This window comes from Macaca mulatta, chromosome X, assembly GCF_049350105.2.
Source record: "Macaca mulatta isolate MMU2019108-1 chromosome X, T2T-MMU8v2.0, whole genome shotgun sequence".
Classification (NCBI taxonomy): domain Eukaryota; kingdom Metazoa; phylum Chordata; class Mammalia; order Primates; family Cercopithecidae; genus Macaca; species Macaca mulatta.
The window spans coordinates 48,392,501-48,410,063 of record NC_133426.1 but is presented as its reverse complement, the minus strand read 5'-3'; the positions used below and the strand labels follow the sequence as shown (position 1 = coordinate 48,410,063).

The 17,563-nt window shown below is 44.3% G+C and overlaps 1 protein-coding gene across 1 annotated transcript; it reads left to right on the top strand.

Moving 5' to 3' along the window:
• The first annotated feature begins 964 nt into the window (after positions 1–964).
• LOC713973 (protein SSX3-like) lies at positions 965–8,854 on the top strand. Its single transcript, XM_077988401.1, has 8 exons — positions 965–983; positions 1,074–1,162; positions 1,596–1,710; positions 2,252–2,347; positions 4,186–4,235; positions 6,228–6,363; positions 7,867–7,944; positions 8,711–8,854. Exons 1-8 carry the CDS (start codon positions 965–967, stop codon positions 8,809–8,811), a joined length of 684 nt encoding a protein of 227 aa, XP_077844527.1. The 3' UTR covers positions 8,812–8,854.
• The last annotated feature ends 8,709 nt before the right edge of the window (positions 8,855–17,563 follow it).

Genomic DNA, 17,563 nt, shown 5'->3' with positions numbered 1-17,563 from the left:
GTGTACCCCAGCCTGGCAACAGAGCTAGACCCTGTCTGAAAAAAAAAAAAAAAGAATAAAAGCTCACTAAAATCTTTCATGCTGGGCTGATGTGATCCTCTTGCCTAGGCCTTGGGACCACAGGGGCGCACCACCCAGCTTCTGCTAATTTTTTTTTTTTTTTTTTTTTTTTTTTTTTTTTTTTTTTTAGTAGAGATGGTTTCACTGTGTTTGCGGGCCTGGTCTCAAGCTCCTGGGCTCAGGCGATCCGCCACCTCGGCCTTCCAAAGTGCTGGAATGGTACAGACCTGCTCCCCAACCCCTGGCTAACTTTTTGTATTTTTCGTAGATACGGGAGTTTTGCTATGTTTCCCAGCCCGGTCTCGACCTCCTGGGCTCAAGCGATCTGCACGCCTTGGCCTCCCAAAGTGCTAGGATTACAGGCGTGAGCCACTGCGCCTGGCTGATTGATGCATCTTGAAACGCCCCACATTCTCTCTAAGTGATGGCGGGCTCTTACAGTCTCAGAAATTCCAGCTCTCTTCCTTCTAATAATTTACAAATCACCCAGTAATAGCCTCTAAACACGTTCATTGTAGTGATGCTCATTTCTCTTCAACAGAACAGAATCCCCCATCCCTCTGCCTGATCAGATCCATCACCAGAGAGACCATGTTATCTCTGGGACTCACTTCCCTTCCTTTATTTATTGAGTGGGGGTGTCAGAATGTCCCCACTGAATAAAATTACACAGTCACATCCCTGCCTCCCCAACAAGGGTCTGTACATCTTTTAGGGTAAGCCTAGCGCCCAGGAAAACTACTAACAACAGTAGCCAAACCCCTCTCAAAGACTCAAGGCTGCCTTGCCCATAAGAAACCTGTCATCCCAAATCAATACTTCTCCCAGAGACCCTTGGCTCCCTGTTTTCATCTCACTTCTCCCCATGTTCTTACTCAGGGACAGATAAGCCCTGGACGGAGAAATGCAGCACCTGATTCCAGGTGACTAAGTGTGGCCGGCCTTCACTGATTTCTCCCTCCACAGGACCAAAGGTCCTGCGGCTGGAAAGACTCAGGCAGTTTCTCTTGCAGGTCAGACTGCTCCCAGTACCATAAACGGAGACGACGCCTTTGCAAGGAGACCTAGGGTTGGTGCTCAAATACCAGAGAAGATACAAAAGGTGAGGTGACCTGGAGGGGGCAGAGTAGTGGCCCAGGGGACAGTGTGGGGTGACTAGGTTTCTGAGGAGGGGAAGACAGAGATAATGGGGACAAGAAGCAGGGACTTGGAGGAGATCTGGACCCTTGTGAGTTTCCCATCCTTGCTCTGTCATCACCTAGCATCCCTGGAGACAAGTCTGTGACCATGCACTACATTTAGTGAATTTCAGTTCATTCTGGAAGGTGGGAAGAGAGCCAGCCAGCAGCGTTAAAGCCCTACTGTGTGGCAGGGGAGAAGCTAGGGAAGGTCCCCCATGTTCTGTCAGTTAGCCATGGCATCAGCCAGAATGGTATATCATCCCTACTTCCGAGATCCAGCACACAGGAAGTGGCTCAATCTGAATGGCAGACATGCCTAGCTGAGTCACTGCCAAAATTTCTTTTTTTTTCTAGCCCTTTGATGATATTGCCAAATACTTCTCTAAGAAAGAGTGGGAAAAGATGATATACTCGGAGAAAATCATCTGTGTGTACATGAAGAGAAAGTATGAGGCCATGACTAAACTAGGTAACAGAAAGTTCTAGGAACAGACAAGTCTGGGGACATATGAGCATCCCTTTTCCTGCTTTGCCTACTTCTTAGGCTGCAGAAAGTACCCCACATTTTCCTTTTGTGCAGGGAAAATCGCAAGGCAGCTTCTGAGTGCTCTGCTTTTCTGTGTCCTGTCAGGGCTGAGGGGAGGGACTGGCCACAGTGGAGCTCGTACCTGGATCCTGCACGTTTCTCTCCCATGGGTGTCTTTTCTGATGAGCCCAACGGTCTCTGTGGCATCCCGGCAACTCCCTCCATCCCCACCCCACACACACTGACCCCTACCTTCTCTCGGCTTGTATCTTTCTTTTTCTTTTTATTCTTTTTTGAGTCAGAGTCTCAGTCTGTCACCTAGGCTAGAGTGCAGTAGTGCAATCATAGCTCACTGCAGCCTCGAATTCCTGGCCTCAAACAATCCTCCAGCCTCAGCCTCCCTAAGTGCTGGTACTACAGACATGAGCCACTGTGCCAGGCCTAAGCTTGTCTCTTAAGGAATAAACATTTGGCTTCTTTCTAGGTTTCAAGGTAACCCTCCCACCTTTCATGCGTAATAAATGGGCCACAGACTTCCAGGGGAATGATTCTGATAATGACTGTAACCGCGGGAATCAGGGTGAGTAGATGGGAAGGGGCTGGAAAGGGTCTCCTCAAGTCCAACTGCTTTTCAGCTCAGCTACCCGGGAAAGATCCTCAGACATTTGTTCCCTCACACACATCAGGGCTGAGTGAAAACAAAATGCATACAGAAAGTTAACTACAGAGGCCATTCATATAAAATTTTAAAACATGCAAAACAAGAATATTTATTTTTATGGAAAATAAGTAAGTAGTAAATGTATACAAGCATGAATGTGAATAAAAAGACATCAAATTAAGGTGACTGGCTGTAAGTGGAGAAGGAGGGAGGGCAGAGATTGGTGAGTGCTGCACAGACAGCTTCAGCTGTGACTTGTTGATAGTGTGTTTTGTTTGTTTTTGTTTTTGAGATGGAGTTTCGCTCTTGTCGACCAGGCTAGAGTGCAATAAGGCAATCTCAGCTCACTCCAAATTTCACCTCCCGGGTTCAAGTGATTCTCCTGCCTCAGCCTCCGGAGTAGCTGAGGTTACAGGCGCCCGCCACCACACCCAGCTAATTTTTAAATTTTTGGTAGAGGCGGAGTTTCATCATGTTGACCAGGCTGGTCTCAAACTTCCTGACCTCAGGTGATCCACCCGACTCAGCTTCCCAAAGTGCTGGGAATACAAGTGTGAGCTACCACTCCCGGTCTGTTTGTAGTATTTCTAATATTCTGAATTAATAAATCAGACCTAACATAGCTGTGGGGTAATGTTGAGATCCGACTGGCCTCAATATTATTCCCCATACTTTTCTGTGTGTTTGAAATATTTCGTTTTTAAAGGACATGTTGCTCTTCCTAAGCACTGTTAATGAATCAAAGGACAGTTAAGAAAATGTTACAAGTGGAAAAAAAAAAAAAAAGAAAGCAAATGTTAAAACTGTAGATCTGCAAAGACTCCCCGAGTTTGTTTCATTAACAGCATGTAGGTATTGGATAGGTATCTTAGTAGTAGGGGTGATGAACACATTATGTAAAAAAGGTTGCTGTTTCTCTGTATTTTATCAAAACCAAATAGTCTTCTCATTCCCAAAGAACCCTGATTCTTTGTGATGAGCTCGGAGGTGAGTTTGAAAGAGTGATCCCTCATCCAACACACAGAGAGCTTTCCCACTTGTCAGTGAGGAGAGATAACATGGGGTGATAAAACGACAGGTTATTGGGTAGAAATCTTTGTACATTTCAGGAATATAAAGGGGACATATGTGTTTACTTGCTCTTCTGTTCTGAAAACACAGTTATAAGACAAGGTCAGAATGTCCAAACTGTCTCCAATAGACCCCAACTAAACAGGCCAGATTCTACCACCTCCCACCATCACTATAAGAGATCTGAAAATCCAGTGCTTGAGTATCTGCCAAGTTTTTGACATTAAAGGAGTGTCTTTATACTGAAAATATTTCAGAGCCACTGGACTAAATCATCCATAGTTCATCACACATTTAAGAGCTTAATTGACATACCATAAGATTCACCCATTTCAAGTGTACAATGATTTTCAGTTGTTGCACATCTTGAGTGAATACAGTTCAGATTCCCAAACAATCAATTTAGTTATTTGGGAAAAAGTGAAAGATATGTAATGGAAGAAGATGAGACTGTGATGGGGTTTAACCCCCATTTGATAAACCATGAGATGGAAAATTCTGAACTGATGCCACAGATAAATGCACCAACCAGGACTGAACATAATTCAGAAGCAAATCTCACATAACTCCTCAACAATGAGTGGATGGAAAACCCTCTGCTGCAGAATGCCCTCATGCGACAGAAGTCTCTCTAGAGTTTGGAAATCTTTACCAACAAAGAAAAATTCTGATGTATTCTCTTTCAGTTGAATGTCCTCAGATGACTTTCGGCAGGCTCCAGGGAATCTTCCTGAAGGTGAGTATCTCTCAAATCTAAAGGACCAGAGAACCTTTGTCCCTCCACAGATGCGAACACTGGTAAGAGTGGGAGAATATCAAAAATGCCTTCACTGCCTCCTTCTCCCCATGTCTATCACAACAACTGATGTAGCATCAACAGCTTGATAATACTAAGAGTTGTGATCCTTAATACTTCTTTTGTTTTCATAGTGATGCCAGATAGTATTTTAAACAGTTCACATGGATTCATTTATTTAATCCATAAGAAGACCTCTATGATGTTTCTATTATTATCTCCAAATAATAAAGAGTCACACACTTCAGTTGTCATCCGTATAAAAGCCATGTGACTTGGTGCAAATCTTCTAAGTCCTCTCAGCTCCAGATTCCTGGTCCATGCAATGGAAGTAAAGAATCATAGTTCATGTTATAGATCCTAGTTATCAGCGACATAATAATAAAATGAGGCTGTCGTGGTACAGAGATGTTAATGAATGTTCCTGAGGTGCAGTGGCAGTGGTAGTCTAATCCAGAGCTCCAAACCATTTAAAACTCATTCATGTTTGCATTTTTTTATGAAGTTTGGATGTTGCTCACTAGGGCTTTACCTCATAGCGCCTGCTAGAGCTTCCATTGAGACACTCACTCTTGTACCAGGAAGGACCAGCTGGTCTCTGCTGTGTTACTGGGGCCATCTGCATGGCTTAGGAATCGCTTTGACTGTTGGCCCTTCCTTACTGTGAGCTCCTTGAGGGCCTTGTCTGTACCTGGAGCATCCGGGAAGCCCCCATCCCAGCCCAGTGATCCCTCGGAGGCCCCTGAATGAGTGACCCTACAACTGCAGATTCAACTCTGGGTTAGAGGGTATAGGGATCTGGGAGTTGGGTGGCCAGTGTGTAGACTGAATTCAAAGAAGGATCATGAAAGGTATTAGTTGTTATTATTACTACATTTAAACAGTGTTTACAAGCTCAGAGAGGACTTTCCCGTAGCCTATTTTACATGTATTGTTCACTATTTCATAAGTGAGGAAGTTGAATAAAAAGTAGCTTAAGAGCCAGGCACGGTGGCTCAAGACTGTAATCCCAGCACTTTGGGAGGCCGAGGTGGGCGGATCACGAGGTCAAGAGATCAAGACCATCCTGCCCAACATGATGAAACCATGTCTCTACTAAAAATACAAAACTCAGCAGGGTGTGGTAGCTCCTGCCTGTAGTCTCAGCTACTCTGGAGGCTGAGGCAGGAGAATCGCTTAAATGTAGGAGTCAGATGTTGCAGTGAGTTGATATCATGCCACTGCACCCCAGCCTGGCAACAGAGCGTGACTCCGTCTTAGAAAAAAAAAAAAAAAAAAAAAAGAAAGAAAAAAAAGTAGCTTAAGGTTGTTGGTCAGTGACACATTCCAATGCAAGCAGAATTGGTATGGGTACCACTTCACTGAATTCCACATTCAATGTTGGTGCCTCTGTGGGGTGGTATGCCATATCTGGTACTGCTTTCTTTGCTGCTTAGATTAATTTCAGCAAACCATTTCTTTCCTTCTCCCTTTCCTGTATTCATCTCCCCACACTATCTTTCCCAGCAGTTTTTTGTCCCTTCTCTATGTTTTTACATATACTCTCCCAGCAGCTATCTACAAGCTTATATGGGATCCCTTGTATTTTACAGAAGCTCTTCCTTTTGTAGACCTTGTGAATTCTTAGAATGCTATTCTTCTCCAAATCTTCTGTATATGACACTCTCAATTACATGGAGAATTTTGCTGTTTGCAAGAATGTCAGTCCTAAAAGAGTGTGAAGATAAGCATTCTAGCTCTGGAAACCATATTCACATAGGCCATTCCTTTCCCATCTAACCTCCCAGGTTTCTTCTAATTTAGGCCTATGTAACTCTCCCAGTGTTGTTGAGAGCATTAATTAAGTTAATGCATGGGAAAATGCTTTGTAAGCTCAAAAGCACTATAGAAATGTCACTGATACTGTTTATCTGTAACCTTCACATTATAAAGATCATGCCCAAGATGCCAGCAGAGGAAGGAAATAATTCGAAGGGAATGTCAGAAGCATCTGGCTCACAAAACAATGGAAAACAGTTGTGCCCCTTGGGAAAACCAAGTACCTCTGAGAAGATTAACGTGACATCTGGTAAGAGGAAGCAATTCGGGAACAACCCCTCTGGCTTCCCTGGCTATGTTCAGGTGTGGGGACTGGGTGTGTGGCATGGATCCCAGACAAGCCTGGGTCCAGGTTGGGCTGAGGAGCTCGCCCAGCTCCAGATGAGATGTTAGACATGACTTCCAGAGGCACAGACTTGAGTTGTCACCCATAGAAAAAACCACGTGACTTGGGGTAAGTCTTTCAGATTTTCTCAGCTCCAGATACCTAGTCCATAAGATGGAAATAATCATAGTTCATAAGTTGTTTGGAGGCATTAAATTAAATCTAGAAGGCCTGATGACGTGAAAGGTGCTCAAGCAATTCTATCTGTGATTACCTAGGATCATATCATACTTAGCTCAGTGCCTGATACCCAATATAGATGTACTTCAGAGATATTGCTGGTTTGGTTCCAGACCACTGCAATAAAGTGAGTCACAGACTTTTCTTTTTTTTGGTTTGGTAGTGCATAAAAACATTGTTTCTACTATAGTGTAGTCTACTAAGTGTGCAACAGCATTATGTCTAAAAATGTATATACCTTAATTTTAAAATAATTCATTGTTAAAAATGCTAACAATCTTCTGAGTCTCCAGTGAGTCACACTCTTTTTGCTGGTGGAGGGAGGGTCTTGCCTCGGTGGTGATGGCTGCTGGCTGATCAAGGTGGTGGTTGCTGAAGCTTGGAGTGTCTGTGGCAGTTTCTTAAAAGAACACAACAATGAAATATGCCACATAGATTAGCTCTCCCTTTCATGAAGTATTTCTCTGTAGTATGTGATGCTATTGGATAACATTTTACCCACAGTAGAACTTCTTTCAAAGTTGGAATCAATCCTCTGTAGCTATGAAAGTCCTGTATGGCATCACCTTCCAATGGAAGGCTATTTTATCTACATTGAAAATCTGTTGTTTAGTGTAGCCACCTTCAACAGTGATCTTAGCTAGATCTTCCAGATAACTTGCTGCAGCTTCTCCATCAGGGTTTGCTGCTTCACCTTGCACTTTTATGTTATGGAGACGGCTTCTTTCCTTAAACCTCACGAACCAACCTCTGCTAGCTTCACACGTGTCTCCTGCTGCTTCTTCACCTCTCTCAACTTTCACGGACTTAAAGAGAGTTTGGGTCTTGTTCTGAATTCGACTTTGGCTTAAGAGAATGTTGTGGCTGGTTTCATCTTCTATCCTGACCACTCAGACTTCCTCTATTTCAGCAGTAAGGTTGTTTTGCTTGGTTATTCATGTGTTCACTGGAGTATTAGTATTACTATTTCCTTCAAGAACTTTTCCTTTGCATTCACAGCTTGGCTGTTTGGTGCAAGAGGCCGAGCTTTCAGCCTGTCTTGGCTTTCAGCATGCCTTCCTCACTCAGCTTAGCCATTTCTAGCTTCTGATTTAAAGTGAGAGACATGCAACTCTTCCTTTCACTTGAACATTTCGGGGCCATTGTAGGATTGTTCAATGTCCTAATTTCAGTATTCCTGTGTCTCAGGAAATAGGGAGGCCCAAGAAGAGGAAGAGAGACCCGGGACAGCTCACTGGTGGAGCAGTCAGAACACACACAACATTGGTCGATTAAGTTTATCATCGTCTATGGGTACAGTTCCTGTTACCCCCAAAACTATTACAAACAAGAGGGTGACTATAGTCAATAATAACTTAATTGTACATTAAAAAAAACTAAAAGAGTGTAAATGGATTGTTTGTAACCAAGGATAAATGGTTGAGGGGATGGATACTCGATTTTCCATGATGCGATTATTACGCATGGCATGCCTGTATCAAAGCATCTCATGTACCCCATAAGTATATACACCTACTGTGGACCCACAAAAATAAAAAACAAAAATTATTTTAAAAGACTAAAAAACAGTAAAAACAATTGCAGTAATAATATCAAAGCTCACTGATGACAGATCACATAATAGATATAATAATAATGGAAAAGTGTAAAATTGGTGAGAATTAAAAAAAAAATTACAGCATCTGTGAAGCACTATGAAAATGAGGTGCGATAAAACAAGGTATGCCTGTGTGGCCTTAATAAATATGTGCTGAATGAAAGGAGGTATGGGTGAATGTTCCTATAAGTGAAGAGGTTGGGAATCTAAGCCTGACAAGGGAAGGAGCCAGAAGCTAAAACTTCAATTGGCATTTGGCCTGTATTAGTGTGGGTCTAAGGTTTCAGCCTCTCTAAGCCAGAGAATGTGAAAACCTGGATAAAGAAGGCCCATGGGCACTTGGGACTGGGGAGGCATCTCCTGTTTTTTGAGTAAACAGAGCCTAACACTCTCCAGCCTACCCAACCCTCATCTTCCAACTCTTCTCCATCATAGGACCCAAAAGGGGGAAACATGCCTGGACCCACAGACTGCGTGAGAGAAAGCAGCTGGTGATTTATGAAGAGATCAGCGACGCCGAGGAAGATGAAGAGTAACTCCCTAAGTGAACCTTGGACTCATTCCCCACATCCCTGCAGATGTGCTATTCTGTTATGGTACTGGTATCCCATCTTATCACTTGTCCCCCAAATCATTCCCTTCTCATAATTTTCTAGGGTACAGCATTGAGGCTGAATGATGAGATTTCCCATGCTCTTTCTACTCCCTACCCTTTATATCCAGGGATGCTCCTTACCCAGGATGCTGTGGGATCCCAAACCGGAGGTCAGCCCTGATACACGGGCCACACTTTCCTCTAGCCTTGGAATGGATAAAACAAGTGAGGAGGTCACTGTGGCATGAGCAGATGGTTCACTTCAAGGAACCGTGGAAGGCGTGTGCAGGTCCTGAGGTAGGGCAGAATCGGAGTGTGCAGGGTCTGCAAGTCAGGAGGACTTGAGATTGAGTTGTCACGCTGTGGGAACTCACTGCCACTTACTTTCCTTCTCTCTTTTTGCCTCAGCCTCAGGGATATGACACATGCCCATGATGAGAAGCAGACCTTGGTGACCTTTCACAAACATGGGCATGGCGGCGGACCCCTTGTCATCAGGTGTATAGCAAGTGAAAGCAAGTGTTCACAACAGTGAAAAGTTGAGCGTCATTTTTCTTAGTGTGCCAAGCGTTCCATGTTAGCATTTCCCTTGTAGTTTCTTGCAGTGTGCCATTTTGTTAGATATTAGCATTTTCACTGATCAGCAAGACATACTTAATGCATATTTCGGTTTGTGTATCCATGCATCTACCTTAGAAAACAAGTATTGTCAGGTATTCTCTGCATAGAACAGCACTACCTTCCTCTCTCCCCAGATGTGACTACTGAGGGCAGTTCTGAGTGTTTAATTTCAGATTTTTTCTTCTACATTTACACCCCCCCCCTCCACACACACACCAAGAACCACTATAAGCATCTCCCGTCTGCTTTTCCCATTGCCGTGCATCCTGCTCAAGCCCCGCTCACTCCGTTTCCTGTTCATCATGTACTTCCCTCATCCGATTTTCCTGTATCAGTCTCTGACAGTTAATAAACATTTGCAAACATTCCCCAGTTGTTTGCTCCTCTCATTACTGTGCACACAGCTCTATGCACGTGTGTGAATATTTCTTTAGGAAAGATTTTTAGAAGTGGAATTGCTGCGTCAAAGGAGTCATTTATTCAACAAAAACCTAATGAGTGCGTCCTCGTGCTGAGCGCTGTTCTAGGTGCTGGAGAGACATCAGGGAACAAGGCAGACAGATGTTCCTGACCACCATTCTAGAGGAGGATGTGTCCAGTTGTTGTCTTTGTTTGTTTGTTTGTTTCTTCTAGAGATGGGGGGTCTTGCTGTGTCCAGAATAGAGTGCAGTGGCACGATCATAGGTTAATGCAGCCTTGAACTTGTGGGCTCAAGCAATCCTCCCACCTCAGCCTCCAGAGAAGCTGTGACTACAGGCACGCACCATCATGTTCCACTAATTTTTTGGGTTTTGTCAAGAAAGTCTCGCTCCGTTACCTAGGCCAAAGTGATCCTCCCACTTTGGCCTCCTAAAGTGTTGGGATTACAGGCATGAGCTGCCGCACCTGGCCTCCAGTTTTCATTTTGATAGAGACTATACACCTCATTCCTGGAGCAGGATTCTGCAGCAGGGGGTTGGACATCTTGGCCTTTGCTCTCTAGATGATTTTCGGATTCTATGGCTGGGACTGTCCATTTGGGAGTATGTGGGAGGAGACACAGATGAAATCGTCATCTGGGGAACGTGGAGGAATGAGGAAGATGTGTTCACTGTAGACCCTGTGATGGAAGGGAATAGAAGAGTCCACTTAGTCTCCATGCAGGGGAGCAATGGTGGGAAAGTCCCCTGGACAGAAGCATGAGACTGCCCATCAAGGGTCTCACCAACCAAGGGCCTGGGGTCTGGGGTGGGGACGATGATTGGGGAATGGGACAGTTCTTTCTCACAGGTACCACTGCACAGTGCAGAGGTGAAACTGTTGTGGGGAAAGGAAGGGCAGAGGGGAGTCTGTTTTAGAACAAACCATTGTGTGTGAATGGAGACATCAAAGCTCCATTCACACACAATGGACTTGAAACACCAGACCTGAGTGGAGGCAGGATTGGAGCAGTTTGACCATCCGTGGCCCATCACTTTGGCCTCCTGGTTCTCCCCAGCCTTGGAAGGAGGACACTATCATCATTATGCCTATATGATAGATGAGAGACGGAGTCCCAGACAGATGGTAAGCATCTTGTCACAGGTCCTACAGCTGGCAGGTGCAGGAGGGGCTGAATTTGGAGCTCACTGACTTTAGAAACATTAAGGAGGACAGATGTGTGTGATGGAGGGAGGGAGAATTGAACAAGTCCCGGATGCTGCCCCCAATCACAATGTAGAGGCTGTGGGTTCATTTTCCCAAGACAAGGATCACTTGAACAGAGAGAGTGCAGGGAGGGAGAGGCAAACGTGGTCATAGTGGGGACAGTGGGAGACAGAGATATGCAGGGTGGGCAGAAGACGGGCAGGCAAAGAAGCAGGGGAGACACAAAGCCACATGTGGGCTGTCACAGCCACCAGAGTGAGAGGGTGCCAGGAAGGAGGTTGTGGGGCTCCAGGAGCAGCAGAGGTTCCCCAGATCTGTGAGCATGCCCTGCCTGGCACTGCAGGAAGAGGTGGCTGCCACCCAGGTCAGTGTGGACGTACCTCTACCTGTGTCTCGGAGGAGACAAATTCTATTTTATCCCAATATAGTTCTGTATTACACAAATGTAACATTCCGATACTAGATATTGAGTGCCTTATCCTCCATGCAAATAGAGGAGAGCATGCCCCAAAAGAGATACTGAAGGATTTGATTTTTCTTTCTCCCTGGGAAGATGGGATCCATAAGTTGGGTCCCCCAGCCCACAAGACAGGTGCGAGAAAGGGTGGCTGGAAGATTGTGAGTCATGACAGGGAACATTTTTCCTTAGGTTCCTTGGGTATATAAAGCTCCCGACTATCTATCGTGAACAGATAAAGAGTGAACATGGTCCCCTCTCCACAAATGTGATTCTCTCCTTCACTATTACTGTGAAAGACTGAAGGTACACCAAGTCCTGATATATTACTTTTTTTTGTTGTTTGAGACAGGATCTCACTCTGTCGCCCAGGCTGCAGTGCAGTGATGCAAGTCCAGCTCACTGCAGCCTCGATCTCCCAGGCTCAAGGGATTCTCCCACTTCAGCTTCCATTCTAGCTGGGACTACAGGCACATGCCACCACACCCAGCTAATTTTTGTATTTTTGGTAGAGACGGCATCCACTATTTTGTCCAGGCTGGTCTGTATCTCCTGGCCTCAGTCAATCATCCTGCCTCAACCTCCCAAAGTGCTGGGATGACAAGTGTGAGCCACCTCGCCAGGCCTTCATTGCTTTAATGTACAATTATCAGAGTTTCATCTTAGAGGCAAAAGTGGCTACTGCCAGCCAATCTGAGTGTGGTGTTGGAGGGGAATCTGGCTGATTCAGACATTTCAAATGAACTTTTAAATTAACCTACCTGATGACTATCCTAAGGTCTTTTCCAGCTCTGTTTTTTTGTTGTTGTTTGTTTGTTTGTTTGATTCAGGGTTTGGAGATTTTCAGAGGCTTTGCTACAATGAGCATCTCCTGGGCGGGCGCGGTGACCCACGCTGTAATATCAGCACTTTGGGAGGCCGAGGCAGGCAGATCACTTGAGGTCAGGAGTTGGAGACCAGCCTGGCCAACTGGGTGAAACCCCCATCTCTACTAAAAATACAAAAATTACCCGTAGTGGTGGCTGGCCTCTGTGAATTCCGGTTACTGCGGGGAGTGAGGCGGGAGAATCACTTGAACCTGGGAGACAGAGGGTGCAGTGAGCCGAGATCATACCACTGCACTCCAGCCTGGGCGACAGAGTAAGTCTCTGTCTCAAAAAACAAACAGCATCTCTTTCCTACAGTGATTTGAGCTGTGGTCTTGTCTTCTTGGGTTTCTCTATCAGTCTGATCCCATCTACTCTATCTCCCAGGAAAGCCTCAGTATTTCTGGTGGACCACTGACCTGTTTTCCTATTTTCCTCCACTGTTAAGAATTGACCCTTGAAAACATTTCTTCCCAGTTCAATGGAATGTTGAGTGGGGCACGGGATCTATCCACCATCTTGCTCCAATCATCTGGTTTTAGATATTTTATGTATTTTTGTCACTACATAAGTGTAATTTTTCTCAATTTGGTTTTCTAAATGGTTGTTATTGGTATGTAGAAAACCTATCTATTATTGTATATAGTATTTTGTTACCTGTCTGGGTGCAGCTTCCCCTTCATTTTGGCACAAGACTCAACCTGTTTTATTCTCCAAAAGAAATGTGACAGGCTGGGTGCAGTCTGCGATTACATGCCTGTAATCCCAGCACTTTGCTAGACTCAGGCGGGTGGATCACCTGAGGTCAGGAGTTCGAGACCAGCCTGGCCAAGATGGTGAACCCCCCTTCTCTTCTAAAAATACAAATAAAAAAATTAACCAGGCATTGGTGGTGCATGCCTGTAGTGTCAGATACCAGGGCAGCTGAGGGGGGAGGATCTCTTAAACTCAGGAGGCAGAGATTGCAGTGAGCCGAGATCAGGGCACTATACCTCAGCCCGGGCGACAGAGCCTCTATCTCTAAATAATAAAGAAAAAGAAAAAAAAAAAAAAAGAAAATTCACTTCAGAGGCAACAGATATCCCACAGGCACGAACTCCCCTACACTTCTAGATTGCATCACCTGCCCTTTTGGCAGCTGTCTGGGAAGCCAGATCCCATACTTGGATGCGTAGTATTTCATACAATCCAAAAGTGGTAACAGAGGCCAGGCATGGTGGCTCACACCTGTAATCCCAGCACTTTGGTAGGCCAAGGCAGGCGTATCATGAGGTCAGGAGTTGGAGACCAGCCTGGCCATAATGGAGAAACCCCGTCTCTACTAAAAATACAGAAATTAGTTGGGCATGGTGGTGTGCGCCTGTAATCTCAGCTACTCGGGAGGCTGAGGCAGGAGAATCACTTGAACCTGCGAGGTGGAGGTTGCAATGAGTTGAGATCACACCAGTGCATTCCAGCCTGGGCAACAGAGGAGATTCTGCCTGAAAAACAAACAAACAAACAAACAAAAGCAAAACAAACAATAAAAAGTCCAGATATGTAGGCAATTGGCCTGGCTGTACAGCAGCAGCCAAGGGTGAACACTAAATGCTCCCAGGCAAGTCCTAAGTTCACCAAGTAATTGGAGTACCCACCTGTGTTAATTAATTGCCTTTATCTGAAGGAAAAATAAAACTCATATCTCTATGACAAGCAGGTGCTTACAGCTTGGAGCAAGGCACCTAGGCTAAACTCCCCGGGTGACAGGGAGACAAGGACATCATCTTCCTTGATGTTCACATTTCAAAGAGATGGCTCCAAGGACCTGAAGATAGACATTCTTAGGGGCTGGGCATGGTGGCTCATGCCTATAATCCCAACACTTTGAGAGGCTGAGGCTGGAGGATCACTTGAGGCCTGGAGTTCAAGTTCAAGACATTCCTGGGTTCTAGGGTGGCCAGAGGCTTACAGATCAAAGGAAGAATTTACAAATACAACTTTTCTGAAGGAAATGCTCTGAGGAAAGTGAAATGGAGAAAGGTCTCTTCTTCCCTTTTGGCAACAGGAAAAATTCAATTTCGTGTTTAGTTACCCTTACAATTTTCCCCTTTTGTTATTGTATGATAGTAACACTGCAATTTTCTAATTATCTCCACTGTGGTTTCTATCTTTCTCTGGGTAGTTTACAGCCACCTAGATATCCAACAAGTCCACAGTAAGATGCAAAGCAAAGCAATTATCAAGATTGTAATAGAATGATTTTTTTTTTTTTTCCCGTGATGGAGTTTCACTCTTGTTGACCAGGCTGGAGTGCAATGGTGCGATGTTGGCTCACTGCAACCTCTGTCTCCTATGTTCAAGTGATTCCCCTGCCTCATCCTCCCAAGTAGCTGAGATTATAGGCATGTGCCACCACGCCCAGATACTTTTGTATTTTTTTAGAGATGGGATTTCACCATTTTAGCCAGGCTGGTCTTGAACTTCTCACCCCAGGTGATTCACCCACCTTGATTTCCCAAAGTGTTAGGATAACAGATGTGAGCAACCATGCCCGGGTTAGAATGAGTTTTTAAATTCAGTATAATACTGACCTTGTCAGGGGGCGGGGCGACCTTTAAACACATCGTACTAGTTGATTGTGTCAAAGTCAAAATAAATTATAGAGACAAATCCCTAAATCAAATGCTCTATTCAGGAATCACAAAATTGCAATTTAGGGCATACACATGGACTGGGGTGGTCTTCAGCATGTGCAACGAATGAAGAGAAGTTGGAAGTTTTATTAGAAAGAAAAATGTTACATATTGTTTTGAAATGAGGCTCATTGACCGTGGAGAAGCTGGTTCATTCTCACAATCAGCCTTCACATTCCCTCTTTTGATCAACATCTTTCTTTGAAAACCTCACTGATCAGCCATCTTAAAGTGAGGCTTCATTGTCACTCCATGCCAGGATGGACCTGGGCCGGTTGTCTTGGTCCCATGTCAAGGGAAAGATAAGGGAGTCGATATCAGGGACATGGGCCACATTTGAGCAACAAAGTGTCCAGAAGGAAAAAAAAATTCAGGCATGTTTGTCTGGAGTTCAGCATCAAGTTCCATCTTGTTAGTTCCATCTATATTAGCAATCATCTTGACGCCCTGGGCTATCATTATTTTGTTGGGAGAACTGGCTTAACAAATATTAGACAGGCAACAAGTACGGAGCTCAAAGATCATAATACCAAAATAAGTAGCAATTATTTTATTTTATTATTTTATTTTATTTTATTGTGATGGATTCTTGCTCTGTCGCCTAGGCTGGAGTGCAGTGGCGTGATCCCGGCTCACTGCAACCTCCACCTCCTGGGTTCAAGCGATTCTCCTGCCTCAGCCTCTTGAGTAGCTGGGATTACAGGTGCCCACCAGCATGACTGGCTTATTTTTGTCTTTTCAGTAGAGACGAGGTTTCACCATGTTGGCCAGGCTAGTCTCAAATTCCTGACCTCAAGTGATTCACACTCCTTGGCATCCCAAAGTGCTGGGATTACAGGCCTGAACCACCGCACCCATCTATAATTAGCAATAGTATAATAAATTTAGTTTGTCCAATAGTTTTGAACCAAGATCCCAAGACTAAGGGCCACCAGCTAAACAAATCAAAAGACTGTGGGGGAAGTGAATGAGGCCTCTTGCAGTCTTTGAGTAGCATTTTAGGACTGGGTTGAATTGTAGCAGAGTGCCAACTCTATAAAAGGGACCACTAGGTGAAGTAAAGGATTTGGGCGTCGGGTTCTGTCAAGTGAAAAATGTAGACATTCAGGGAGTAAGAGTCTCGTTATGATAGGAAGACTTATTCTGACGTCTTGGGAAAAGCTGTTTACAGTGTGGAAACGTCAACTTCTTATCCTGATTTGTCGTTGGAATACCTCTGGTTATGGCACTGGACAGTTTGGTGAACTTTTTGTGTGGTCCACACATCAGGCAGCAGACTTGTTCCTTAAAATTTATGCACTTTTATCTTATAGAACTTGTAGATCAAAAATAAAATCCTAACCCCTGCCATCCTGCAAGCATCTGAATGGACTTCTTCCTCAGCCAGGGCTCTTTTAAAATTTAACCTGAGAGATGATTTCAGGCCATGACAGGAAGTGGGGGTCAGGCATGCCTCATTACACCTCTCTGGCATCAACATCAACACAAACTTGAAGTCTAGTAAAAAACGTGTTACAACCTAGTCTCTCTGAAGCCAATACCTGAAGTCTTCCTCTGCAAATAAGAACTTGGGTTTCCACAGTCCTTTATCTTAACCCAGGCATTCCTTTCTGTTGATCCAAGGGTTTTGTTTTGAGATGGAGTCTCTCTCTGTCTACCAGGCTGGAGTGCAATGGGCAGAATCTTGGCTCACTGCAACCTTTGTCTCCCGGGTTCAAGCAATTCTTATGCCTCCTGTAGCTAGGACCACAGGCATGGGCCACCATGTCCAGCTAATATTTTGTCCTTTTAGTAGAAAAGGGGGTTTGCCATGTTGCTTAGCCTGGTCTTGAAGTCCTGGCCTCAAGTGATCCGTATGCCTCGGCCTCCCAAAGTGCTGGGATTCCAGGCATGAGCCATCATGCCTGGCCTACTAATTAGGTTTCTGATTGCTTAGGAAAACTGAGCTTTGAAAGGGTAAGTTTTTAAGTCCATGTAACTTTCTGGATTGCTTTTGAAGTCTGTTGACTATCACTCTGAGTGATATATTATGATGATCATGATGAAATAATGAGTGACTATTATTTCACAATGACCTGTGATCCTGTTTTGAACAAATGTTTTGAGCCTTTTAACACCTTTGACAAACTTCCCCCAAATCCAATTCTTTTTAAATTTATCTATTGCTGTTGAACAAACTAATCAAATTCTAATTTAAGTCTTTTTAACCTGAAATTGACTTTGAGATTTACCAGTGAGGCCCCTGGAGAGCCTCAAAGAATGTGTCTCTCATTAGGCTTATTTGATATGTTAGATTATATGAAAAATAATGTCAAATAATAAAAAATACTAATCGCTGTTTACATTTACATAGATATGTTATTGATGTTAGTATTCTGAAGATCCTATAAAATTTACAGAGGTCTGATGGTCCTGGTGTAATGCTATCAATCATGATTCTGGTTGTTATCT